The sequence below is a fragment of the Rhinoderma darwinii genome, chromosome 5 (genome assembly GCF_050947455.1).
Source record: "Rhinoderma darwinii isolate aRhiDar2 chromosome 5, aRhiDar2.hap1, whole genome shotgun sequence".
NCBI classification, from domain to species: domain Eukaryota; kingdom Metazoa; phylum Chordata; class Amphibia; order Anura; family Rhinodermatidae; genus Rhinoderma; species Rhinoderma darwinii.
The window spans coordinates 269,468,075-269,495,692 of record NC_134691.1 but is presented as its reverse complement, the minus strand read 5'-3'; the positions used below and the strand labels follow the sequence as shown (position 1 = coordinate 269,495,692).

The following is a 27,618-nucleotide window of genomic DNA, read 5'->3' as shown; positions in this document are numbered from 1 at the left end:
AATGTTATGACCTTTTGAAGGTGGGGAGGAAAAAACAAAAGCATAAAAACAAAAATTAGTCTGGTCATGGCAGTGGCACTTTAAAGTGAATTTCCATCGTTTATTATCATGTATTTTTTTAAATCCAAAATTCTGCACTGATAATTTTCTTCATGAATCTTTATAATGGTCAGAACTTAGATTTTCTTATGCGGAGCACCAAATCACCCGGATAGCCATATAATTGAAAAATAAAATGCTGGCAGTCTGCAGCCACTACTAGGGGAGTTTAGGGGGCAGCTTGTACATGATTATGACAATTGTCGTAGAATTATTTTTTTTATTTTGCTATCAATTTTGATACGTTATGCTTAACTGTCTTGCTTACTGCACTTTTTTATCTTTAGAATCCTTCAATAGCTACATTGTGGTGCTCTGAAAATGAAATTTGTGTTTGGTTTACTTGTGATGGTTAGCTGGCTGGAGCTATCATCTGGTCAAGATACTGGTAAGCCTAACAATGCAAAATCCTGTTCATTAAACGCAAGGGTTTCACCTCGATTTATTTGATTGTAATTTGTTCTTTGTGATTTCAGTCCCGGAATATGCAGATCTAGTATTTCTGGTGGACAATTCAAATAATATGGGAAAAAACATCTTCAACCAAGTGAAATCCTTTATATCAAGAACAATTTCTCAAATGCAAATAGGTGTTAACCAGTATCGAATTGGTTTAGCACATTACAATGATGATCTAAAAGTTGATTTCTCTCTATCTACCTTCAAAGCAAAAAACCCAATAATAAATTATATAAAAAATAAGTTTTATTTTCAAGGTGGGTCTTTGATGACCGGTAATGCCCTTGGAAAAATAAAGGAATCCTTATTTAATGAAATAAATGGAAGAGACAAATCAAAGTATCCATCAGTTCTAGTTGTGATCACTTCTGGGACTTCTCTTGATGATGTTCAATTATCAGCTGATGCTCTAAAACAGGACAGTGTCAGGATTATTGCAATGGGACTAAAGAACGCCTCTAAAAATCATCTGGAAGCTATGGCATCATCTCCCAGGCTTGCTTTTATGATAAACAATATCCAAAACCTAACTACATTTTCAAAGGATTTGGTCACCGCAATCCAAGATGTGGTTAGAAATAATTATTATTTGCCAAGCACACAAGGTGAGATCACATCAACTATTTTCCTTTATTTGTTCCTTCATCTTTGACGGAATGGCATCCTACTGGAAAGGACAACTGAAGGATTTAAACTAGAGCACTTTATAATAATCACTAGAACATTAACAAATGCATAAAAACTAAAGCATGTACCTTTAATTCACAACTTCTTAACCATAACTTATTAACTATAATCTAACAGAATTAAATTATTAACTTGTCTTAACTAGATTTTAAACTTGGCCTTCAATATAACAAAACACAAAAAGATCTTTTCAGACTTCACTTTACCACTGCATGTAAAAAGCAACAACATTCTTTTTTCAGGAATCAAAATAAAGTAATAATCTAAAAACTAACATTTCTGATTGACACGTGCACTAGTAAAGAAAAATTAAATCTTTTTTTAAATATATCAAGTTAATGATGATATTCCTAATGATGTTATTATGATTACTTTTATTATTACTATAATGTAGACTAAAATGTGTTATTTTGGAAAGCTTCTTTAGGTTGGGTTTATTAAATGTAGAAGAAAATTTCTGCAGCAGGTTTGTCCGTATATCAGGGGAAAGTCCACAGTAGATACCGAAGTAGATTTTGCTGCAGATTTTGTTGTAGACTCGACACAGATTTCATCCTTTGCATTGCAAAATGTTACATTTGCAGCAAAAATTTGGAGCAAATACACACCTCAGCATTGAAATTGCAACACCAAGAAGGACAAGCTGTAAGGTTATGCAAATCGAGGAAATAGCAGGTGTCGCTAAGATCTGCAAATTATCAAATTTTCAAGCACCTAGCTCCAATCTGTGGCATGTGGGCGACATAAAAGCCAGATTGAAAGCAAAGTTTTTTTTAGCCCAATGAAACCTCAAAAATTGGATCAAGTGGTGTGGGATGATTGTGCGATGCCTACTGTTCATTGACGTGCCAGTTATCACCACTTGTCACAAACTGAGAGGGACATAATCCTTGAATTGAGAAACCTTGGTTTATCACTCCAGCAAGTCGCTACACGCTACGGGAATGACAGCAAGAGGTGCACAGAGGCGAACCTCTGAACGGACGGATCGTCTAATTGGAAGAATGGCGCGTAGTGATCCTTTCTGTACTGCAAGTAAAATTGGACATTACATCCCAAGTCTAGAGCAGCAACCAGTGTTGATACAAACCATCACAAGGCGTTTGCACGACATAGGGCTACGAGACAGAAGTACAGCTACGGGTGTTCTATTGACCACACGACCACCACTCTCAAAGGCTATCATCGTGCTCAGCAAGACAGTAATGGAGGCTGGAATGGAGGTCTGTCCTCTTCAGCGATGAGTCCCGTTTTTGTCTCGGATGCAATGATAGCCGCAGATTAGTCTGGAGACCATGTGGGCAACGCCATGAAGAGGCCTTCACAAGGGAACATCACAGCAGTCCAACTCTGTGGATTATGGTGTGGGATGGCATAATGAACAATAGCTGGACCCCGTCTTTTTTTGAGGTACACTAACAGCTCGGCGTTATATTGATTTGGTCGTGCAAGCAGTGGTAAGGTCATTTCTCCAAAGTGTCCCAGAAGCCGTTTTTCAACAGGACAACCCCAGGCCGCATGTTGCTTGCGCTACTATGGGCAGCCTGCGTGGCCTAAATGTGCTACCATGGCATGCAGCATCTCTGGATTTGTCTCACATCGATCACATCTGGGACACCATTGGTCGGCAATTGCAAGGGGAGCTGGCAGCAGCCACTCTTGATGATTTGCACGCCCAACTGCATTCAGTGTGGCATAACATCCCTCAGACAACCATTAATAACCTCATTGATAGAATGCCAAGGCGCGTCAGTGTGTGTATTTCTGCGCGTGGCGCTCATTCTCTTAGGAATATTTTATTTCTGCTTATTATTATTTGAATATCATTAACATGTCTATCCTGTGATTTCCACAATTCCAAATCTCGTCCTTCTCGGTGTTGCTATTTCAATGTTAAGGACTGCAGGTCACATATATAGCATGATTTGCTTTGTAAAACCCTATTCAGTGGCACTGTACTGTAGTCTGATGCAAATCCGCCTCAATATTGTGAACCTAAACATGTGAACCCAACCTAATGTAGTTTTTGCAGAAAAATAAAAATAAAATGAATCATTTATAAAATTCAAACAAATTCTTACTGTCAGTAATAAACTAAATATACAAAATACACATTCTTCAGCTTTCCAAGCCAAATACTTTCTCTCAACTTTTATAATTAGTGCCTCAATGAATAAACAGTTTTCTATATTACATAAGATAGAGGTTAAAATTTTGTTGTTTCAGCCAAAACGTTTTTAACTACAAGGCTTTTCATATTCACACAAATGGTAATGGTTTTTAAAAACCCTTAACAAAAAATATTGACTTAGTCACTAACATTTCCTTTCATTCTACTCTTTCCTTAGGAACCATAACATCCATCCCAGCAACTGTGGACACGTTAAGTTTTGTGAATAACATAAGTGCAGGTAATGTTTTCTGATGGCCTAATTATTGTATTATTATTCTGTGATTTTTTTTGCCTAGTTGTTCTTATATTTATTTATTCTTCTTAAGAAAGTTTGCACTGTAAATAAAAATTTATTACAGCTGTTATCTCAATATAAAGGGAAAAAGTAGATAGCGTTTACATCTTCATGCAAAAAGATTGTGAATTTTATTCTGGTTGTGCAAAACTTGCCACCGACCAAACAATTTTTTTTTTCTTTGGATTCTGTCCACCCTTTAACCTAAAGAGGTTGTCTCACCACATATAAGCCCTTTCATGTGGTAGCTGCCCCCTGACAACTGTGGCAACTACCTGATTTTGCCGGGAAAAGCTGTGGCCAGCCAGACATTTTTTCTACAGCGGCCACTGCGGGAAAATATATCTTTACACGGCAGCCATTGAGATGAATAGCCATCCGTGTAATACATGGATAGTTAAAGTCCGCCAGAACAACTTTCCATTCTGGTATTGTGACATCTATATTAATAAATAGGGCAAATGGACAGGGGCAGTCTTCATGAAACAACACCTTTATAGGAATTCACAATAATATTAGGTCCACAATAGTAAATATTAATTAAATATGCTTTTTAAAAAAAGACCACCTTTAGAAAGCAATAATTGCAAGGTAGAAATTTCCTTTTATCTGAAAAATCTTTACATTATAAATGCAATAGTTATTTGAACCCCCTTTGCCCTGTGTACAGTGCACATTTGCCATTGTCCAAGGCTATTGGCCACAATGTAATGTTACATACTGTATGCAGAGCCGGCCTTAGGTTGGATGGCGCCCTGTGCGGGACTCTCTATTTCCGCCCCCTGCACAAACCAAAAATTAACCACATATATAGACACGCACATACTGGAACATATATACTGTACATACATAAAGACAGATATTTGGACATACAGGCAAATATACATCATGAATACACATCAGGAATATATACATACAGGTAAATATATAGATGTACAGACACATACACACACACACACACACACACACACACACCGGCAAATAAATATACAGACAGGAACATATACAAATACATAAAAGGCACATATATACAAGCACAAAGACACATTCACAAACAGACCCATATATAGCCAGTACAGATAATGTAGTAGATTTCACATGCAGTCCTATGCAACACCACAGATAACTCACAGTGATAACGCTCTGTGTACAAATAATGTCATAGATTTCACGTGCAGCCCTATGTAACACCACAGATAACACGTAGTAATAACTGAGTACAGATAATGTAGTAGACATTATTTGCAGTCCTATGTAATACCACAGATCACACAGTGATAACTCTTTGAGTACAGATAATGTCATAGATGTTACCTGCAGTCCTATGTAACACCGCTGATAACACAGTGGTAACTCTCTGAGTACTAATAATGTCGTAAATGTTACCAGCAGTCCTATTTAACACCGCTGATAACACAGTGATAACGCTCTGAGTACAGCTAATGTCGTAGATGATAACTATACCCACAGACATATATATAAACACACACACACGCACGCACGCACACACACACACACACACACACACACACACACAGGCATATGCTTAAGGGCAGCAGAGTGTATAAGGGGCAGCAGGATATATAAGAGGCAGCAGGGTATATAGGGGTAGCAGGGTATATAGGGGGCAGCAGGGTGAATAAGGGACAGCAGTGTATATACGGGGCAGCAGGGTATATAAGGGGCTGCTTGGTATATAAGGGGCAGCAGGGTATATAGGGGCAGCAGGGTATATAAGGGGCAGCGGGGTATATAAGAGGCAGCAGGTTATATAGGGGTATCATGATATATAAGGGGCAGCAGGGTATATAAGGGGCAGCAGGGTATATAGGGGCAGAAGGATATATAGGGGGCAGTAGGATATATAGCGGACAGCAGGGTATATAGGGGCATCAGGGTATACAGGGGGCAGCAGGGTATATAGGAGGCAGCAGAGTATATAAGGGGCAGCAGGATATATAGGGGCAGCAAAATATATAAGGGAGCAGGGTATATAGGGGCAGAAGGGTATATAGGAGGCAGCAGAGTATATAAGGGCAGCAGGATATATAGGGGACAACAGTGTATATAGGGGCAGCAGGATATATAGGGGCAGCAGGATATATAGGGGCATCAGGATATATAGGGGAAGCAGGCTATATAGGGGCAGCAGGGTATAAAAGGGCAGCAGGGTATATAGGAGGCAGCTGGTTATATAAGTGGCAGCAGGATATATAGGGGAAGCAGGGTATATAGGGGCAGTAGGATATATAGGAGGCAGCACAGATATCTTTGTTTTATCTGTTCTACTTAAATATTGAACACACACTTTTACAAAGAGACATAAACACATGCAGAGACACACACAAACACACACACACACACACACACACACACACTGTAACATATACACATACAAACACGGAGACACATACTGTATACACACAGAAACACATACTGTATACACACACATATACACACGGAGACACACAGACACACATAGATACTCACATCTCTCCTTGCTGACAGGATCACAGGCTTCGAGCAGGACGGGCTGTGGGCGGGGCTTCCTCCCCTTCTCTTGTTCTTCGGCTCTTATTTACTCAGTGTGTGTAGCTAAGTGAAGAGCACAGAGTAGAGGCACAGCCCAGTGGTACCCTCTACATGCTTGGAGGGGGCAGCACCCTAAGGCTGACCCTGACTGTATGTGTACACAAAGGTGGGGTGACCCTGGCGATGCGATCACCAGGTTTCCTTTTATGTTCAGGAAGGCTGGGTCTTTTAATAAAGATAATACAGATCTAAAGATTTCACTGTGTTCACTTATTCTAAAATATGTCTTAGTCACGGATCTAAACATTCCAGCCATGCACATATATCGAAATTTACCGGCTTAAAATTGACAGACTGTAAATGATCAAATGATTCAAATAATTATTATTATTATTGTATTGCTTTATAGGTTTAACATTGACATTTGAGTTGTCTGTTTCTATAACTTTATATTTACACATTTTCTCTTTGCAGTTTGCAACAAAGGTATAGCGACAGATCTGGTGCTAATTGTGGATACTTCAGAGCATACAATCGCAGAAAGCACAGACCTGAAAAAATTCTTAACTAATGTCCTATCCAACCTGGAGATAAGTGAATATTGTGTTCACGTTGGCCTGGTGGCATTTAACAGCCAAGCACAATTAATTTCTTCACTTAATACAGGAATCAGCAAATCTATTGTGGAGGAATTTATAGGAAAACTCACAGTTTCAAGAGAAAAAATTGCAAATATTGGAAATGCTATTAATTATACAAGAAGCCAAGTGTTTGGTGATGCCTTGGCAAGCAGAAAGAACCAGGGAATACAACAAATAACAATCTTGGTCACGCATAAGTCTTCTGTAGATAGTGTAATTGAGGCTGCTCATTTACTTCGACAAGAAAATGTCAGACTTTTTACTGTGGGCATTTCTAAAGCTAATGAAACACAAATGGACCAAATTGCATCACATCCAACTTTCAATTATCAAATTAAGGTGAAAACTTTTTCTGATCTTTCAACAAATGCAGCTGTTTTACTAAAGAAGATAGTGAACGTTGTTGATCAAGATATTGTTGTCTTGCCAGAACAAACAGATCTGATCAGACAAGGTAGGGTTCTCATATTTGTTACATACAGTAGTTATTAAAGTGTGCTGATACAACTATTTCTTACACCAGCACCCGCACATCTTCAGCTGGCATGATGAATCCAAAGATCTGCATGGATACATATTTTTCTATCCAGTAAATCCCAAAATTGGTACATCCCAGACATATGGCTACTAGCTGTACAGAGCAGTAATAAAGAGTTATATTGGTCTGTACTTTACCATCATATGCCTCTCATTCAATATGGAGTCCAATTTTTTTCTTGTCATATTCTGTATTAAAAAAACATGCCATAATCAGATGCTATATTATGTTGGTATTCTGCCCTAGAAGCATTGCTTCTAGGAAATAACTCCTCTATAATACAGTGCCATACAGAGGCACCTCCACATGGAGTGCCTAAGGCTCCGTAGTAAAGAGCTGTAGGGACTCCATGTGCCATGTGCGTGAGCTCTAACTACAAGACAGTGTCCTAACTTCAAGTCAAACTCACCTGCATTATATATTTTTATGCTACAATATTTTTGGAGATATACATTTTTATATATTATTGGAACCACTTTGAAATTAACAGTAAAAATAATATTATAATAATTGTCAATTGCAAATGTGTTTCTCTGCAGGATGTCTGAATACCGAGCTTGCTGATATTCATCTGCTCATCGATGGTTCTGGAAGTATTGAATACTCAGATTTTATATCCATGAAGATGTTTCTGGAGGAGCTGGTAGAAATGTTTGAGATAGGGCCTCAGAAGGTTCGTGTTGGGGCTGTACAGTACTCTGATGGCAGTCAACTGGAGTTTGGTATTGGTACTGATTACAGCAAAACCGACCTAAAACTGGCCATTCAGAACATCAGGCAGCGCGGTGGAGGAACTGAAACAGGAGCCGCTATAAATTTCACTCAAAAATTGATAGTAGATCCCAACAATGTCAGGGCAGGGAATGTGCCTGTGTATTTTATTGTTCTTACAGATGGAGAATCTCAAGATAGCGTGAAGGAGGCTTCAAAAATCCTCAGAGAACTCAATGTCAATATGTATGCAATTGGAGTTAAAGCAGCCAACCAGACGCAGTTACTAGAAATTACTGGAGATCCCAAAAGGGTCCATTTTGTGCACAACTTTGATTCTTTAAAAGACATAAAAAATGTGATAGCCCAGCAAATCTGTTCTACCAAAGGTAAAATAAAACGTACTAAACCAAATTGATACTGAGTAATATGTAATCAATACATGTCAATTTCATTAAATAGTAACGCCTACAAACATCTGCCCATTGAATTCAATGGGGAAAACTGCTTTTATCAGTATTGAGAGACTAGACATGAACCGCACATTTACAATATATAAACAAAATTTATAAACTTGAACATGAGGTTCTTTGTTAACATTTTGATCAAATTGTACAGGGTGGGCCATTTATATGGATACACCTAAATAAAATCGGAATGGTTGGTGATATTAACTTCCTGTTTGTGGCACATTAGTATATGGGAGGGGGAAACTTTTCAAGCTGGGTATTGACCATGGTGGCCATTTTGAAGTCGGCCATTTTTTATCCAACTTTAGTTTTTTTCAATGGGAAGAGGGTCATGTGACACATCAAACTTATCGAGAATTTCACAAGAAAAACAATGGTGTGCTTGGTTTTAACGTTACTTTATTCTCTCATGGGGGCTTCATCAACCGAAACAAAAAAGTGGTTGTTAGAAATTCAACAAAACAGGAAACACCTGCACATTTGTTTTCTGGTTGCTCCTCCACTGTTAGGTCACGTGCACACAATGCGTATTACATGTGGATTTGCCAAACAGATTTTCTTTCAGCAAAGTAAATTAGATTTTATGTCATCTCATATACACGTTGCAGAATTTTTTCCACAGCAAAATTGACCTGCGTTGCAGATTTTAAAATCTGCAGAATGTCAATTTATCTTGTGTTTCCGTCTCAGAACTGCATATATCAAGTTTATAAAATCATGCATAAAATTTGCCCTGTTTCCGCATCAAAAAGTAAAATAAGGCACCTAGAAATGCAAAAAAAAAACACAATATGAAGTGCAGATTTTACCTGCGGAATGACCTGCTTTCTATTGCGAGTTTTGCATCCCCATTGGATTCAATGGGAAAAACTTGCAACAGAAAATCAACAAAAACGCAGCATAAAATGACATGCATGAATTATATTCCGCACCGCAGGTCAATTTATTAACGTTTGCGCTGCATTTTTTTCTGCTGCGTGGGCATGAGATTTTCTAAATCTCATCTCATTTTGCTACTGTAAATACTGCGGAATTCAATTCCGTTACGAAAATTCTGCAGTATTTACGCTACATGGGAACCCGGCTTAAGGGTAAGTTCACACGCAGCAGATCTGTTGAAGAAATTTCAAACACATTCAGATAAATGGAACAGATTTCCAGTCTTAGAAATTTCTGCAACAAATCTGCCGGGTGTTATTACTCCCTAAATTAGAATATAACCCACGAACACCAACAGAATAGAAGTCAATTATATGAGAGGTGTCACAAAACACAAAAACAAAATCAAACTTTTTATGGTTATGGTAGAGCTAGGCTAATAAACACAGCGTGGCAGCTTATGTTGGGGGTCACAGAAATAAAGTGACAGAATTACTTTTGTATCCACCTATTAAGTAATGTTTTGACTTTCTTTCAGCTGAAAGGTTACTTCATGGGTAACAGAGTAACAAAGTACAATTGTCTGATTAATTATTCAGAAGGTTTTCAAATGAATCACTTTTATGGCATATCAACTTATCCACTTGCATCATTACAGTGTAAGGAAGATATGGAAACAGCGATACTCCTTCAGTTTGGCTATGGCTTCTTTGGAACCCCAATGATCAGCAGAGCATGGTGCACTGCGGTCTCAATGCACCCCTTTGAGTGAATGTTTCTGAGCTGAGCTGCATCACGAGACACAGGGCAGCCATAAAGAGGCTTGGCCCAGTTTTTCTGCTGATTGTGGTGGTACCAAAAGTTAAACCCAACATATTATATATTGATTGCCTATCATATGGAAATATTTCACACTTTTAAGTGTGAAATATCACTCAACAAATTTACATAATTTAGTCAACAACATGTTTTTGCAATACCCTTTTTGTACCTTGCTTTTATGTTAGGCATATTAATTCTGCAGGTCTGAACATAGTTTTCCAAAAACGTATGGTTGCCTAGGGGGCCGCCATGTTAAAGGGTAACTAAACATTTAGAAAACTTCAGACATGTCATAGTGACATTGTAAAAAGAAATTGTAAAAAAAATAAAAATAAAAAAAGAGTGTCCACAGAACTCACTTGCACAGGAACTTCCCACTTCAAATGTAGCTGGATACAAATTATTTATCCGGAAATCCCATCGGGATATTTCTCAATAGGCATGCATGAGAATGACTCTAACGGGGTCAAAACGTAGCCTTTGTATTTTTGGTATTTGTGTGATTAAACACCTACGATTTTTAATTTTGCCATAATGAATGCTGTCTTTGAATATTTTGACTACGTCATAGTGACAGATCAGAAGTTTTGATCGGTGGGGGTCTGAGCACTGAGACCCCCACCGATCATTAAAACTAATCAGCAGAAGCGCTCGGGTGAGCTCTGTGCCGCTTCGTTTCTGTTCGGGGGTTTCTCTGAATTTTTTGTATACTGGCTCATAGACTTTCTATTGAGTCCGTACGCCGTTACCTCTGCTTTCCGAGAAAAGCCATTCAGAAACCAAGCAGCTCTGCGCTCCCCCGAGCATTTCTGCTGCTTCGTTTTAGCGATCGGTGGGGGTCTCAGTGCTCAGAACCCCCCCAATCAAAACTTCTGACATGTCACTATGACATGTCAGAAGTTTTCTGAAAGTTGAGTTACCCTTTAAGTGTTCTTACATGTTAAATCAGAATACCTCACAGATCAATTTGGTGGCAAGATGCTAGGGATCATGGGCGATGCCCAATAACAAATTCTAGCACCAACTGTAAAGTCTACAGTCTTTGCTGATCTATCTATAGAGTCAAATAGTCCTAAAATGTATTCTATTTGAACTCTTTTTGGGCTAATTTCAGTAAAACCATCTTTTTTTTTTGTAGTAACTTTGTAAAATGTTTTTACCTTGACAGATTTGGAGCAAGCATAGTCTAAAGTATTACATTTTTGTCTTTACAGTTTGCCAACATGTAGTTGCTGATGTAATGTTCCTGGTTGACAGTTCTGGAAGTATAGGCAAAGATAACTTTAATAAAATGAAGGAGTTTATGAAAAGTTTGGTTAACAAAACAGAGGTTGGGCCGAGTACAGTACAGTTCGGCATTGTTCAATTCAGTGACATCAGCATGGAGGTATTACAGTTAAATAAGAATGGAACCAAAGCTATTATCTGGGAAGCTATTGACAAAATGGGTTACCTGAACAAGGGTACATACACTGGGAAAGCCTTGGAATTTGTGTCACAGTACTTCACGGAAATAAAAGGTGCAAGACCCAAGGTGAAAAAATTCCTTATTCTTATAACAGATGGAAATTCACAAGATAAAGTTGCACTTCAGTCCCAGTCTCTGAGGGATAGCGGTGTGAACATTATTTCTGTGGGTATTTTCAACGCAAATAAAACTCAACTGGAGGAAATAAGTGGGAAGACAGAGCGAGTGCACTATCTGGAATCTTTTGAAACATTGAAGACAATAGAAGATGAATTAATTTTTGGAATCTGCAATCCTCCTGAAGGTCCGTATACATCCACCAAATGTAAAGTTGCCCCTTCGAAGTATCATACAAAACAGACTACAAGTCATAATGCTAGATAAGACTTTAGTTCTCCTATCTTTTAATGAAGCTTGTATTACTCATTTGTAAAATAAAACCTGTAAACTGAATATATATATATATATAATTATTTTTCTAATTCGTTATTTCTAATTATTGTAGCTAGCCTGTTTGCACGTAGCTCTGTCAAAAATTTTGCATCGCAATTCATAACGGATTTAGGATAATTAGAGTCCGGTAACAGAACGTCCTTTCCCTTCTTGGGTAATAATGTTATAGTAGTCTCAGACATTGAAAGAGGCAAGTTCCCAGTGTCAAATGAAGCATCTAAATTGTTTTCGTTTTTTTTAAACTCGGGTATTAACGCTCCCTGAAATTTACCATATAGCTCAATTGGCCACTCATCGGGTTCTAGTGATTCCTGCATGGCTGATCCCTTCAAAATTGCACTCAACTTGTAAAGGTGTTAGACTTTACCAGTGTCTCTTTGACCTCTAAGTGGTCTTTCTGGTTTTCCCATTTAAAGATGTTGCAAAGAAGCAGGTAGAAAAAGTTGATAACTCACGAGTATGCAACAGGCATAGTGGTTGCAGGCAAACTCTTGTTGGGCAACAGTCTAAATGATTGCTAACAGTCTCTGGTGCCCAACTGGTGTATGGTTACAATGTATTTTCAAGATGAGGGCACAAGGCTTGAGTTGCGAACTGTAAACAAAGACTCTTTAGATAATGTTTCCCAACAACAACATTTCAGTGATTGCCAATAGCAACAGAGTCACAATAGTCTTACTGTCTGCTATGGGCCTCCTAATCTCACAGTTGAGTGTTGTAGTCCCCTCCAGAGGCGTAGCTAGGTTCTCCTGCACCCGGGGCAAAGATTCAGATTGGCGCCCCCCCCCAACTTATTTCCCGACATCTCCTTCCCCCTCGCCATGTTTTCTTACCCTACCAATCAATGAGGTGTAAGTTTTTTTCACAATTTTTTTAATGTAACGCGAGTATAAAAGCATTTCTACATTTTACAAGCGATATAGTTCTTTAATGTAATTAACATAAAAATAAATTAAAATAAAATAAATGAAAGAGGCCACACACAGCCCCCCTTGTAGATAGTGCCACACGCAGCCCGCTTCCCCCCTAGTAGATAGCGGCACATTCCCCCCCTTGTAGATAGTGCCACACACAGCCCGCTGCCCCTTTGTAAATAGCGCCACACTCCCCCCCTTATAAATAGCGCCACATTCCCCCGTTTTAAATAGCGCCACACTCCCACCCCTTGTACTTAATGCCACACTGTGAACAGACCGGTGAGCGGTAGCCTACCACTACCACTCTCCGCTCTGCCTGGTGTGACTTACCGGAGAAGCCGAGGAGGTCATGCGGCGCAGGCAGCGGTAGAGTTCCTTCTGACTAGAGTTGGTGACAGCCAGGGCCGGCCTTAGCTTGGATGGCACCCTGTGCGGGACTCTCTATTGCCGCCCCCTACACAAACCAAAAATGAACCACATATATGGACACGCTGGAACATATATACTGTACATACATAGAGACAGATACTTAGACATACAGGCAAATATACATACACACATTCTGGAATATATACATACAGGTAAATATATAGACGTACAAACACATATACACACACACACACACGCGCACACACACACACACAGACACACACACACACACCGGCAGATAAATACACAGGCAGGAACATATAGAAATACATAAAAGGCACAAATATACAAGCACAAAGACACATTCACAAACAGACCCATATATACACACACAGGCACATATGTTACACAGCACAAATAATGTAGTAGTGTTACCTGCAGTCCTATGTAACACCACAGATAACACAGTGATAACTCTGAGTACAGATAATGTAGTAACTGCTGCCTGCAGTCCTATGTAACACCACAGATAACACATAGTGATAACTCTCTGAGTACTGATAATGTAGTTGTGTCCACTGCAGTCCTATGTAACACCACAGATCACACAGTGATAACTCTCTGAGTACAGATAATGCAGTAGATGTTACCTGCAGTCCTATGTAACACCACAGATAACACATAGTGATAACTCTCTGGGGACAGATAACGTAGTTGTGTCCCCTGCAGTCCTATATAACACCACAGATAACACATTGTGCTAAATTACAATCTCAGCTCTGCTACACAGTACAGATAATGCAGTAGATGTTACCTGCTGTCCTATGTAACACCACAGATAGCACACTGATAACTCTCTGAGAGTACAGATAATGTAGTAGATATATGAGACAAACACATGCAGAGACACAGACAGACAGAGACACACACACACACACACACACCACACACACACACACACACACACACACTGTAACATATACACATACAAACACAGAGACACACACTGTATTCACACTACACTACACACAGACACTCACAGACACTCACCATGTCTCCTTGCTGACAGGTCAGGACGGGCTGTGGGCGGAGCTTCCTCTCTGCTTCTCGCAAAGCACAGAGTAGAGGCAGATGCAGGGAGGCTGCAGCACGGGAGTGGACCTGTCCCTTGACCTGAGTCATCTGACCTCATGTCACTGACGTGAGGTAAGGTGACTGGACTGGTCCACTCCCTGGCCGTCACAGACCCCAGTCAGAACGCCCTAATTTCCTGGCTCTTCCTAAGCTGCTGCAGGTGTCCGACATACGGGGCGCCTGTCAGCAGCAATCAGCTGCTCTTCGGCGCCCCCCCTTCCCTTGCACCCGGGGCACATGCCCCGCCTGCCCCCCCCCCTAGCTACGCCCCTGGTCCCCTCTCTGGAACCTACTCGGTGGTTTTTGCACTAATACAAACTTATTAATTTTAAGGTTTAATATACGAAAGTACAATGCTTACAAAAACAGTTACAAAAATGATGTAATAAAAATGACATACATATAAGCAAAACAGTTACAAAATCAAAGGGAATAAAGCAAAGAATAACAGACCTCTTACATGTTTGATAGGTTAGAGATCCCGATGAGGAGAACAGCTTGAAGGTGGATAGAACTGCAATGCAGTCGACTCTCCTGTGGTCTGACACTGTGTATTTCTTGGTATGCCATTATAAAGGGTCCAAACAAGACCCCTCATCCCTCCTCCTGGTCAGGTGGGAGGAGGATGGCTAATTACATGCAAAACAGGGAAAGTTGCCGGACACAATTCTAATCTGTCATAAATCCTTATATGAATCTCCTAGTGAGATACAATGTCCGACAAGTTCCCGGGCATATATTTACCAACTTTGGCATACCAAACATGACTATGAAATACTAATTTTAACAACCATTCAGTTCTGGGGATTCTCATGGCCGAGAATCCTTGCTCTTGCGACCCAAGGAGCATTGATCCAAAAACACAGTTGCCCACTTTTACTAGTGGTGTCTAATAGTTAGACAGTGTAAGCTTAAACCAGGCAGTCACAAAATGTGCCAAATTTATCACAGTGGCACTTACTTTATGATCATTTTAGAGCATCTTCCATGACCTGTTAGACCCTTTTATTTTCCTTATACATCCTTTAATTTTGCTTATTGCCCCACAATTTTGTGCTATTATTTTGGCACATTTAAGGTGCTCTGTGGCACATTTTAAGACATGCCATCTTTCATGGAAGCCACACCCCTTTAACGCTAAGCCAATCACCCTTTTTGAGACACTTTTAAATAGTGTCTAGTGAGGTGCAAACATCAAAATGCGCAAAATAGTGCCAAAATTTGGCACATTTTTAAACACATTCTAAAACCAGACACAGTGGTGAATCTGCCACAGTGACCTTACTGTGGCAGCCCTGTAGGCTATCATTTCCATTTTATAGAAAGGATACATTCATATGCAAGGGGACTTTTAGATTAATTTAAAACAAATAAGGAAATTGACTAAACAGTCTTTAGCTACAGCATGTACTTAATAACATAAAAAAATGAGATTTTTGTTTAATAGATACATTATTTGATAATCATATGAAAACGTTTGTATAATTAATATTATTTTGTATAATATTTCAATAGAAAAGTTTTGCTGATTTACATTACATTTTTGCTTTCGTTTTTTTACAGAGTGTGCAAGAATACAAGTCGCTGATATTGTTTTTGTGATGGATTCGTCAGGGAGTATAAGTATAGAGCAATATAACACAATGAAAAACTTTATTATATCATTTGTGGAAAAATCAGAAGTTGGACCAAATAATGTTCAGTTTGGTGCTCTTAAGTATTCAGATAATCCTCAGAAGCTATTCTACCTTAATGAGCAACACAATAAACAGGAAATGATCAAGTTTATTCAAAATGATCCAACAATTGGAGGAGGCACATATACTGCTAAGGCCTTAGAATTTTCAAAAAGATTCTTTACAGAAAAACAAGGCAGCCGTCAACTTAAAGGGGTCCCTCAATATCTTATTGTTATAACTGATGGTGACTCTCATGATCGAAATAAACTTAATGAAACCTCAATATACCTACAAGATTCTGGGGTCACCATATATGCCATTGGAGTAGCTAAGGCAAACACTGAAGAGCTACAGACAATGGCAGGAACCAAGGGCAAATGGTTCTATGTTGAGAATTTTGATGGATTGGGTGATATTTTTAAGAATATATCAGATGATGCCTGTGGAAGAACAGGTAAGTCAAATTCTTAGCTATCTCTTTCAAAAAAAATCCTAAAGGGAATTTTTTAGTATCAGTAGATAAAGCTGATCACAGTCCTTACAATCATATACAATATTTTATATTAAATTGAGCAAATTCTAATTTAAATGTTTAATCTACTGCTATTTTAAACTGATTATTTTTAAGTTAGATACATTATTATTGATTATTTCAAGAAAACATCATGATCTGAAGAAAATTAAGAGATTTAATGTAATAACATATGGCATAAATCAGACAAGACCACAAATATTTATATATAGTACTATATATAATGAGTTCGATGTTAAGCCTTTTCTAAGATAAAAGATACAGAAAAAACCCAAAAATAACGCTAGAAATATATTTGCTTCTTATAATGTTCAATAAAATGTGATTATCATTAGTATATGATTAATATATAATATGTGAAAATGTATACCCCCTGCTTTAATGTATGTGTAATTTTGAATGGTCTGTGATTTTTAACCCCTTAAGGACGCAGCCTAGTTTGGGCCTTAAGGCTCAGAGCCCATTTTTCAAATCTGACATATTTCACTTTATGTGGTAATAACGTCGGAATGCTTAAACCTATGCAAGCGATTCCGAGATTGTTTTCTCGTGACACTTTGGGCTTCATGTTCGTGGTAAAATTTGGTCGATATATTCAGTCTTTATTTGAGAAAAATTGCAAAATTTAGAGAAAATTTAGAAAAAATAGCATTTTTCAGAATTTAAATGCATCTGCTTGAAAAACAGACGGTTATACCACCCAAAATAGTTACTAGTTCACATTTCCCATATGTCTACTTTAGATTAGCATCGTTTTTTGAACATTGTTTTATTTTTCTTGGACGTTACAAGGCTTAGAACATAAACAGCAATTTCTCATATTTTTAAGAAAATTTCAAAAGCCTTTTTTTTAAGGTACCTGTTCAGTTCTGAAGTGGCTTTGAGGGGCCTATGTATTAGAAACCCCCATAAAGCACCCCATTTTAAAAACTAGACCCCTCAAAGTATTCAAAACAGCATTTAGAAAGTTTTTTAACCCTTCAGGCATTTCACAGGAATTAAAGCAAAGTGGAGGTGAAATTTGCAAATTTCGTTTTTATTTCTGAATTTCAATTTTATTCTATTTTTTTTCTGTAACAAAGAAGGTTTTACCAGAGAAACACTACTAAATATGTATTGTCCAGATTCTTCAGTTTTTAGAAATGTCCCACATGTGGCTCTAGTGCGCTCGTGGAATAAAACACAAGCCCCAGAAGCAAAGAAGCACCTAGTGCATTTTGGTGGTGCTTTTTTATTAGCATATATTTTAGGCAGCATGCCAGGTTTGGAGAGGTGTTGAGGTGCCAAAACAGTAGGAATCCCCCAAAACTGACCCCATTTTGGAAACTGCACCCCTCAAGGAATTAATTTATGGTTATTGTTACCATTTTGACCCCGTAGTTTTTTCACAGCGCGTATTTGAATTGGGCTGTGAAATTAAAAGAATGACAATTTTTCCAATAAGATGTCATTTTTGATCAGAATTTCTTATTTTCACAGGGAACAAAATGCCCCATTTTGTTGCCCAATTTGTCCTGAGTGCGGCAATACCCCATTTGTGGTGATAAACTGCCGTTTGGGCCCATGGGAGGGCTCAGAAGGAAAGGAGCGCTATGTGTTTGTTGGAGTCCAGATTTTGCTGTATTGGTTTTCCGGTGCCATGTCGCATTTGCAGAGCCTCAGAGGTATCAAAGCAATGGAAACCCACCAAAAGTGACCCCATTTTGGAAACAAAACCCCTCAAGGAATTTATTTATGGGTGTTGTGACCATTTAGACCCCACAGTTTTTTCACAGAACTTATTTGAATTGGGCTGTGAATTTAAAAAGAAAAACTTTTTTCCAATAAGATGTAGTTTTGGCTCAAAATGTCTTATTTTCACAACGAATAAAATACCCCATTTTGTTGCCAAATTTGTCCTGAGTGCGGCAATACCCTATTTGTGGCCATAAACTGCCGTTTGGGCCCATGGGAGGTATTAGAAGGAAAGGAGCGCTATGTGTTCTTTGGAGCAGAGATTTTGCTGGATTGGTTTTCGGGTGCCATGTCGCATTTGCAGAGCCCCAAAGGTATCAAAGCAATGGAAACCCACCAGAAGTGACCCCATTTTGGAAACTACACCCCTCAAGGAATTCATTTATGGGTGTTGTGACCATTTAGACTCCACAGTTTTTTCACAGAATTTATTTGAATTGGGCTGTGAATTCAAAAAAATGAAATTTTTTCCAATAAGAGGTAGTTTTGGCTCAAAATTTCTTATTTTCACAAGGAATAAAATACCCCAATTTGTTGCCCAATTTGTCCTGAGTGCGGCAATACGCCATTTGTGGTGATAAACTGCCGTTTGGGCCCATGGGAGGCCTCAGAAGGAAAGGAGCGCTATGTGTTCTTTGGAGCCCAGATTTTGCTGGATTGGTTTTCGGGTGCCATGTCGCATTTGCAGAGCCCCAAAGGTATCAAAGCAATGGAAACCCACCAGAAGTCACCCCATTTTGGAAACTACACCCCTCAAAGAATTTATTTATGGGTGTTGTGACCATTTAGACCCCACAGTTTTTTCACAGAATTTATTTGAATTGGGCTGTGAATTAAAAAAAAAAATATTTTTTCCAATAAGAGGTAGTTTTGGCTCAAAATTTCTTATTTTCACAAGGAATAAAATACCGCATTTTGTTGCCCAATTTGTCCTGAGTGTGGCAATACCCTATTTGTGGTGATAAACTGCCGTTTGGGCCCATGGGAGGGCTCAGAAGGAAAGGACCACCATGTGGCCTACTGGGAATTTTCTGGTGCTAAGTCGTGTGTGCAGAAGCCCCTGAGGTATCAGTACAGTTGAAACCCCCGAGAAGTGACCCCGTTTTAAAAACGACACCCCTTAAGGAATTCATCTAGAGGTGTAGTGAGCATTTTGACCCCACAGGTATTGTGTAAAAGATAATGTGCAGCAGATGGTGCAGAGTGAGATTTGAAATTTTCTATATATATGCCATGTCAGTGTCCGATATATTGTGCCCAGCATGTGCCACCGGAGACCTACACCCCATAAACTGTAATGTTGGCTCTCCCGGGTACGGCAATACCCTACATGTGGCTGTTATCAGCTGCCTGGGCACACAGCAGGGCTCAGAGGGGAAAGATGAGGAGGGGTAAGCTGTGCGAAGTGGATCAGAGCGAGTAAAACTGGGGTAAATTAAAAATAAAGGGATGTATGATAAATTTGAAAACACTCTTTCATACAGAGCTCTGGTTTTTCGGGACACGCGTCACATTGATATATTGTGTCCTTCCTTATCCCCCTCTTATAGCAGACTCTGCACCTCTTTTGACTTTTTCCCTTCTTGCCAGTTTGGGGAACTTCTCCTAAAAAGTGTTGCCCTGGTATGATGCCTGTGGCCCCGCTTCCAGAAGTACTGTAAGGCTTCAGGACTTGATCTGACAAGTCCACCCCTCCCATGTACCTATTGTAGTCCAGGATGCAGTCTAGTTTGGGGGTCCCTGTACTGGTACCTCGTACAGGTACATGGGTACTGGTGTGGCATCTCCCTGGTCTTGTACTTGACACACAATATGTTGCTGCTAGATTGTGCCCTGCTCTCACCCCTTCTGAGTGTTTGCCCAAGCAGAGTCGTAGGGAGGCCTCTCAGGTTTCTTCTAGCAGTGCCGCATGCCGCAGGACTTCTGGAAGCGAGGCAGTTGAAGAGTGGGACGCTGGTATAAAAATTATCCAGGTAGAGGTGGTAACCCTGGTCCAGCAGTGGGTGCACCAAATGCCACACAATTTTTGTATTAACTCCCAGTAAGGGGGGACATTCTGGGGGCTGAGAACTGGTGTCCTTCCCTTCATATATCCTAAATTTGTAGGTATACCCTGATGCACTCTCGCACAGCTTATACATCTTCACGCCATACCTTGCCCTCTTACCCGGCAGGTACTGGCGGAATTGAAGCCTCCCTTTAAAATGTACCAAGGACTCATCATTAGAAATACACTTCTCGGGGGTGTATGCTTGGGCAAACCGGGCACTGAAACGGTCTAATAGGGGTCTCCGTTTATACAAACGGTCAAAACTGGGGTCATCTCGGGGTGGGCACGGCTCATTATCAGTATAATGTAAGAAGCGAAGTATTGCCTCATTTTTATTTTATTTTTTAGTTTCCAGCTCAGTTCTGAAGTTGCTTTGAGGGGCCCATATATTAGACACCCTTATCAAACACCCCATTTCAGAAACTAGACCCCTCAAAGTATTCACAACAGCATTTAAAAAGTTTATTAACCATTTAGGCGTTTCACAGGAATTTAGAGCAAAGTAGAGGTGACATTTAATTAATTTAATTTAATTTATTAGGCACCATGTCCGGTTTGAAGAGGTCTTGTGGTGCTAAAACAGTGGAAACCCCCCAAAAGTGACCCCTTTTTGGAAACTAGACCCCTTGAGGAATCCATTGTAGTTTTCTTGGGGTGCATGCAGCTTTTTGATCAGTTTTTATTCTATTTTTAGGTGGCGTGGTGACTAAAAAACAGCAATTCTACTATTGTTTTTTATTCAATTTTTTTTACAGCGTTCACCGTGCGCTATAAATGACATATTCACTTTATTCTGCGGGGCGATACGATTACGGCGATACCAGATGTTTATAGTTTTTTTTTATGTCTTATGGCGTTTGCACAATAAAATACATTTTGTAAAATATAATTTATTTTTTGTGTTACCTTATTCTAAGAGCCATAACTGTTTTATTTTTCCATCAGGAAAGCCGTGCGAGGACTTATTTTTTGCGTAACGAACTGTAGTTTCAATCAGTACCATTTTTAGGTACATGCGACTTTTTGATCTCTTTTTATTCCATTTTTTGGGAGGTGAAGTGACCAAACAATTGTGATTGTGGTACGGTTTATTATTATTTTCTCTTACGGCGTTCACCGCGCGGGATAAATAACGACATCGTTTTGTAGTTCAGGACGTTACGGACGCGGCGATACCAATTATGTATAGTTTATTTGTTTATTTATATATTTTTATTAATAATAAAGAACTGATAAGGGAAAAAGGGGGACTTTTACTTTTATTACTTTTAAATCTTTTATTTTCTTATTTTTACACAACTTTTTTTTACTTTTTCACACTTTTTTTACTTTGTCCCACTAGGGGACATGAGGGCAGGAGGCTCTGATCGCTATTCTAATACACTGCACTACATGCGTAGTGCAGTGTATTAGAGCTGTCAGCTGTTCGCTGACAGCAAGCATAGTGGGTCCTGATTTTGTCGGGACCCACTAGGCTTCCGTCGATGGCGTAGCCAGAGTCCATTGTTAGGATTCTGGTTGCCATAGTAGCCATCACGGCCCGCTATCGTGTAGCAGGCCGGCGATGGCAGCTTAACCCCTAAGAAGCCGCGATCGCTATTGAACGCGGCTTCTAAGGGGTTAATCGGCGGGGACCACCGCGATCGGTCCCTGCACACTAAGCTGTGATAGCCTGCTGTCGGAAACAGCAGGTATCACAGCTCAGACACGCGCCGGGGAAAGATGGCGCCGTGTTTACTCAGGTCAGTAATAGTACTGACCTGAGCGCGAACGTTCTACTTAGCAGGACGTACTATTACTGACCTGAGCGCGAAGGGGTTAAAGATACTATATTAGATGTGAGCAAATACATAGCACAGTTTGAGATATTACTGCATTCATTTAATAAAAACTGTAAAGGAATCCCAACATAGACATAACTCGTGTTCAGGTGGCATAACTAGGAAAGACTGGGCCCCATAGCAAACTTTTGACAGGGGCCCCCCTAAGTGCCACACGCAGCCCCCTTATAGACAGTGCCCCTGTAGATTGTGCTATACAGCCCCCCTGTAGACAGTGCTATACAGCTCACCTGTAGACAGTGTCACACGCCACTTGTAGATAGCACCCCCACCTTCCCCTTGTAGATAGTGGCATACAACCCCCCCTGTAGATATCGCCATAAAGCCCCCCCTGTATATAGTGCCATACAGCTCCCCCTGGATATAATGCCACACAGTCATCCCCCCTTAGTAGATAGTGCCACACACAGCCCCCTGTAAATAGCACCCCACCCTCCCACTAGTAAATAGTGCCATACAGCCCACCTAGTAGATAGCAGCCTCAGGGCCGATTTCTGCTGCCTGAGGCGAAAATTCAAATTGCGCCCCCAGATTTTGATTGACATCCCCCTGGCTGTTCTAAATCACTACCAGCCTCCTCAAACTCTTGTGGATGCGCCGTTGCCTTGTACTCCCCTGGCATGCGCAGTGCAGCGATGAAGCCAGGCAGAGTACACCTCACTGCATGGTGCGTGCCCAAGTACTACAAGTCAATGGCCGAGAAGGTTGTATCAGCTAGGGAGATGTCAATCAAACATGGAAAGTTGGGTTGGAGGCAGGACCATGCGACTCTTCAGGATAGCGGCACCGCCCCATGTCCCTTTAATGAGTAATTAGCATGTAGTGTGCGCCGTTTTAAAAGTTGATTTTATTGATTTTGCTGCATCTGAAAAAAACATACATTTTGAAATATTGTCAGGTCATGTATTACTGCATGGCGGTGGTTCAAGAGGTTAAAACTACCAGTCAGGTTCCCATTAAATATACAATGAATTGAATACAATTCCATCTTCCCTGCAATTTGGTTATTAGAAATATATCCTATATAGTTGAAGCTCCAGAACCAAGCTCATACATATATATGGCACGAGAGCCAAGCTCAATACATATCTACAGCATCAGAACCAAGTTCAGTACATAAATACAGCACCAGAACCAAGCTCAGTACATAAATACAGCACTAGAACCAAGCTCTGACATATATAATACCAGAACCAAGCTCAATATATATGTACAATACCAGAAACAAGCTCAGTATATAAATAGAGCACCAGAACCAAGCTGAATACATATTTACAATACCAGAACCAAGCTCATACATATATACACCAGTACAAAGCTCAGTACATATATACAGCCCCAGAACCAAGCTCAGTACATATATACAGTACCAGAACCAAGCTCAGTACATATATACAACACCAGAACCAAGCTCAGTACATATATACAGCACCAGAACACATACAGCTCAATTTAGTGCAACCCCTGCCTTATAGGTTTGTACGGTGTAAAACTAAAGCTCCCAGCATGGCCGAACAATGGTAAGGATATGCTGGGAGATGCTATTTCACACAAAAAATCCTATCATAATCCTACCACCCATCATCTCGCTGCAGATCATACAGTGACTACATTACTGATTAGAGGAAGAATAAACTTTTACATTAAGTGACTCACCGGTGACGTCTCAGATTCTAGTTCTATTTCTCTTTTCTTCTCCATCCGGTCCAGATCTCTATGATTACTTCTCCCGTCCACAACCCATTTCTGCAGTTTACCGCTCAGATGTCTTCAGCTTCTCACTTTTAAAACATTTCTGCACCTATAAACGAAGATAAAATTCTCAATACCCCTTTAATATAATAGCGCCATACAATGCACCTCTAATTATAATAGCGCCATACACTGTGTCCTTGATTATAATAGTATCATTCACTGTGTCCCACACACGTCGTGCCCCCTGTAGATAGTGCCCCCATAGCCTTCCTGTAGATAGTGACTCCCAAATAACCTCTGTAGATAGTGCCCTACATAGAAGCCCCTGTAGATAGTTCCCCATATACAGCCCCCTGTAGATAGTGCCCACATATAGACTCCAGACCTGCAAGGTAATAGTGCTAACCACTCAGCCACTGTGCTGCCCTACATATAGCTCCCCTATAGATAGTGCTCCACAAATAGCCCACTTCTGTAGATAGTGCCTCACAAATAGCCCCCTGTATATGGTGTCCCACATATAGCCCATCCCTGTAGACAGTACCCTACATATAGTCCCCTGTAGATAGTGCCCCACAGGTAACCTAACCCAGTATATAGTGTCCCACATATAGCCCACCCCTGTAGATAGTGCCCTACAAATAGCTCCCCCTATAGATAGTGCTCCACATATAGCCCACCCTTGTATATAGTGTCCCACATATAGCCCACCCTTGTAGATAGTGCCCTACATATAGCTCACCCTGTATATAGTGCTCCACACCCCCATATATAGACACCCCCTCTAGATAATGCCACTCACAGTTTTATTAGGAAAACAAAAAGACTTTACATACTCACATGATCCCATTCCCGCACCGCCTGGTGGTAATGCAAGCCTGCTCTCTTCTGAGCAGGTCTCTAGGGGCTGAATGACTCAAGCGGCACAAAGACGTAATCGCGCCGCTAGCTTTGTTAAAAAGGCGCTGATTGGCGTGGCAAGTAATTTTGCCCTGACAATCAGCGCCATTGTAAGGCGCTGAATGGTCGGGCACGGAACGTGCCCCGCCATTCAACGCTAATGCTTGTAATTGTATCTGCGTGTTATAGACGCAGGTACAATTAGTGCAAGAGGGGGTGGGGCAGCTGGTTTCAGTGGCGCCGCCGCCCCCTCAGAGAGGCAGCAGCAGCCTATAATATTAATTTGTATCTGCGTCCAAATGTGGCTGTCGCCAGCATCCGGGCCCTCCCACCCGGGCCAAAAAATATTAGAGACTTTGTGGCGTGGGCCCCATAGTGGGCTGCTAGCGGTGCCACCAGACATGGGGGGCCATGTCGGTGGGCAGGCTGGGCCCCCTCAAGCCACAGGCCCCGTAGCAGCCACTGCGGCTGCTACAGCGGTAGGTATGCCACTGCTCATGTTAAAAAGTAATTACTCTCCAAATAACTTATTGCACCACCTTTTGTGATGATAATAGCTACCAAAAGTTTCCTATCATTTCACATGTTGATTCTAAACTTTAGTATATATTGATCCTTATAATGAGGGTAAAGAGTTTGCAAAGTTTCTATAATAGACATTTAATAACTAAATTCCTGATAGAGGAAGACAAAAATACTTCCATATGAACATCCAAATAAGTACAGAACTCTCTGGCATGGGCAAAAAGGTGATTGATTGAGAGAGTAACAAGATGGAAACCATTATGCAAAAGTAACCATAATATACATTTGACTTTTGCAAAAAGAAAAAAAAAACACCAAGCCATGTAGGTGATGGTTTGTGGAGTAATGACTTTGGACAACACAGGTTTTGTGATGTCTGATGTAAGGACCAAAATTCTGATGTAAGGACCAAGCACAATTAAGGAATCAAAAATATTGTATATGTCCAGTCATGTATCTATAAGATGAAGTCACAGCGAAGATGGGTTATAAAAAAAAAAAGGCAAATCTACTTTCAAAACATTGAAGAGAAACAAAATGCCTTTCCTTATAAATTTCCTACCGTTTTGTTTCTAGAGCTACTTGCATCTCCATGACAAAAACCTCTGATAGTCTTATCTTGCAATCACATTTTCTTGTATCCAGACCAACCTTTACTTTTTGTTAACCTACCAAACATATGTTAGCATAATGTTGGGGACAAATGGAAGGAAGGGTGACTAAAGAATAAAACAATTCAGGGTTTATTTGTTGTCTGTTACCATGGAGATGCATAGTCTGCATAGCAGCTGTAGAAAGAAAATAATAGATTCATTGGGACAATAAAATAAAATAAAAAAATTAAACATTTGGTTGAGAAAGTGAACATAGCCTTTAATAAAGTTGGCAAATAAGTTAAGTTGAGTTACTGTATATTATTTCTAGAAAGAGCAGTAATGCAAAGGACAGAAATGAAAGTATAGGGAGTGTATAAGACAAGATTATTTTTTTCCCATGTATGATAATGGGTGTTTGATTTTGTTTCATTTTTCATTCATTCATTTTTCTGTGATTTTGATATTTTTGCAGAATGTGAAAGAGAAGAGGCAGACATAACTTTTCTGATTGATGGTTCTACTAGTATTTCAACATCAGATTTCATAGAAATGAAAAGTTTTATGGTATCTGTCATTGAGGACTTTGACATTGGTTCCGGCAAGGTTCGTGTGGGTGTTGCTCAATACAGTCATTTGTACAAAATAGAGTTTCCACTCGCAAAATACTTGGATAAGGAAATTCTAAAGGAAAAGGTTAACGGGATAATCCAGATTCATGGAAACACCTTAATTGGAATGGCTCTCACCCGAACAGATTCAGAACTAATAAGTCCTTCAGCCAATAGTCGTATTAATGAAGGCGTACAGCAGATATTGCTTGTAATAACAGATGGCAACTCACAAGATGAAGTTGCAAAACCTGCAGAAGCTCTCAGAAGTAAAGGTGTTTATACATATGCTGTGGGAGTGGGACAGGTGTCTGAGACCCAACTTCTTCAGATTGCAGGATCTTCAAGCTCAAAGTTTTCTGTTCACAAATTTAATGAATTAAAAAACATAAAAAAAAGAGTTGTCAGAGATATATGCAAACATCGAACGTCTAACAGTGAGTATGATCTCATCTTTTATATAGTTTTGAATAATTTGTTTGAAATTATGAAATTTATAATTATGTTGTCATTTGATTTTTTTGAAAATGTGTATGCTGATGTTTAAATGGACTTACCAGAATATTAGGCTAGCTTGCACACAACGAAAAATAGTATCTATGGCTGTATGATAGTAAGACATATGCCCTTAGGCACACGACCGTTGTTCCACTCGAGCCATTTTTGACAGCATCCGAGTGACACCCGATAGTCATCACGGACCCATTCACTTTAGCGGGTGAATCGGGTCCGTGAAAAATGGTCCGAGTCTCCGATCCGAGGAAAGATAGAACAGGTCCTATCTTTCCTCGGATTACTGACGGGACTCGGA

At 39.9% G+C, this 27,618-nt stretch overlaps 1 protein-coding gene across 1 annotated transcript in view; it reads left to right on the top strand.

Moving 5' to 3' along the window:
• Window positions 1-420: 420 nt before the first annotated feature.
• Window positions 421-27,618, top strand: part of LOC142652589 (collagen alpha-6(VI) chain-like) — a 101,525-nt gene continuing 74,327 nt past the window's right edge. The window contains exons 1-8 of the mRNA XM_075828244.1: window positions 421-487; window positions 576-1,163; window positions 3,594-3,656; window positions 6,720-7,340; window positions 7,964-8,524; window positions 11,521-12,078; window positions 16,211-16,780; window positions 26,672-27,244. Coding sequence (XP_075684359.1) covers window positions 421-487; window positions 576-1,163; window positions 3,594-3,656; window positions 6,720-7,340; window positions 7,964-8,524; window positions 11,521-12,078; window positions 16,211-16,780; window positions 26,672-27,244 — 3,601 coding nt within the window. The remainder of the gene's footprint in view (window positions 488-575; window positions 1,164-3,593; window positions 3,657-6,719; window positions 7,341-7,963; window positions 8,525-11,520; window positions 12,079-16,210; window positions 16,781-26,671; window positions 27,245-27,618) is intronic.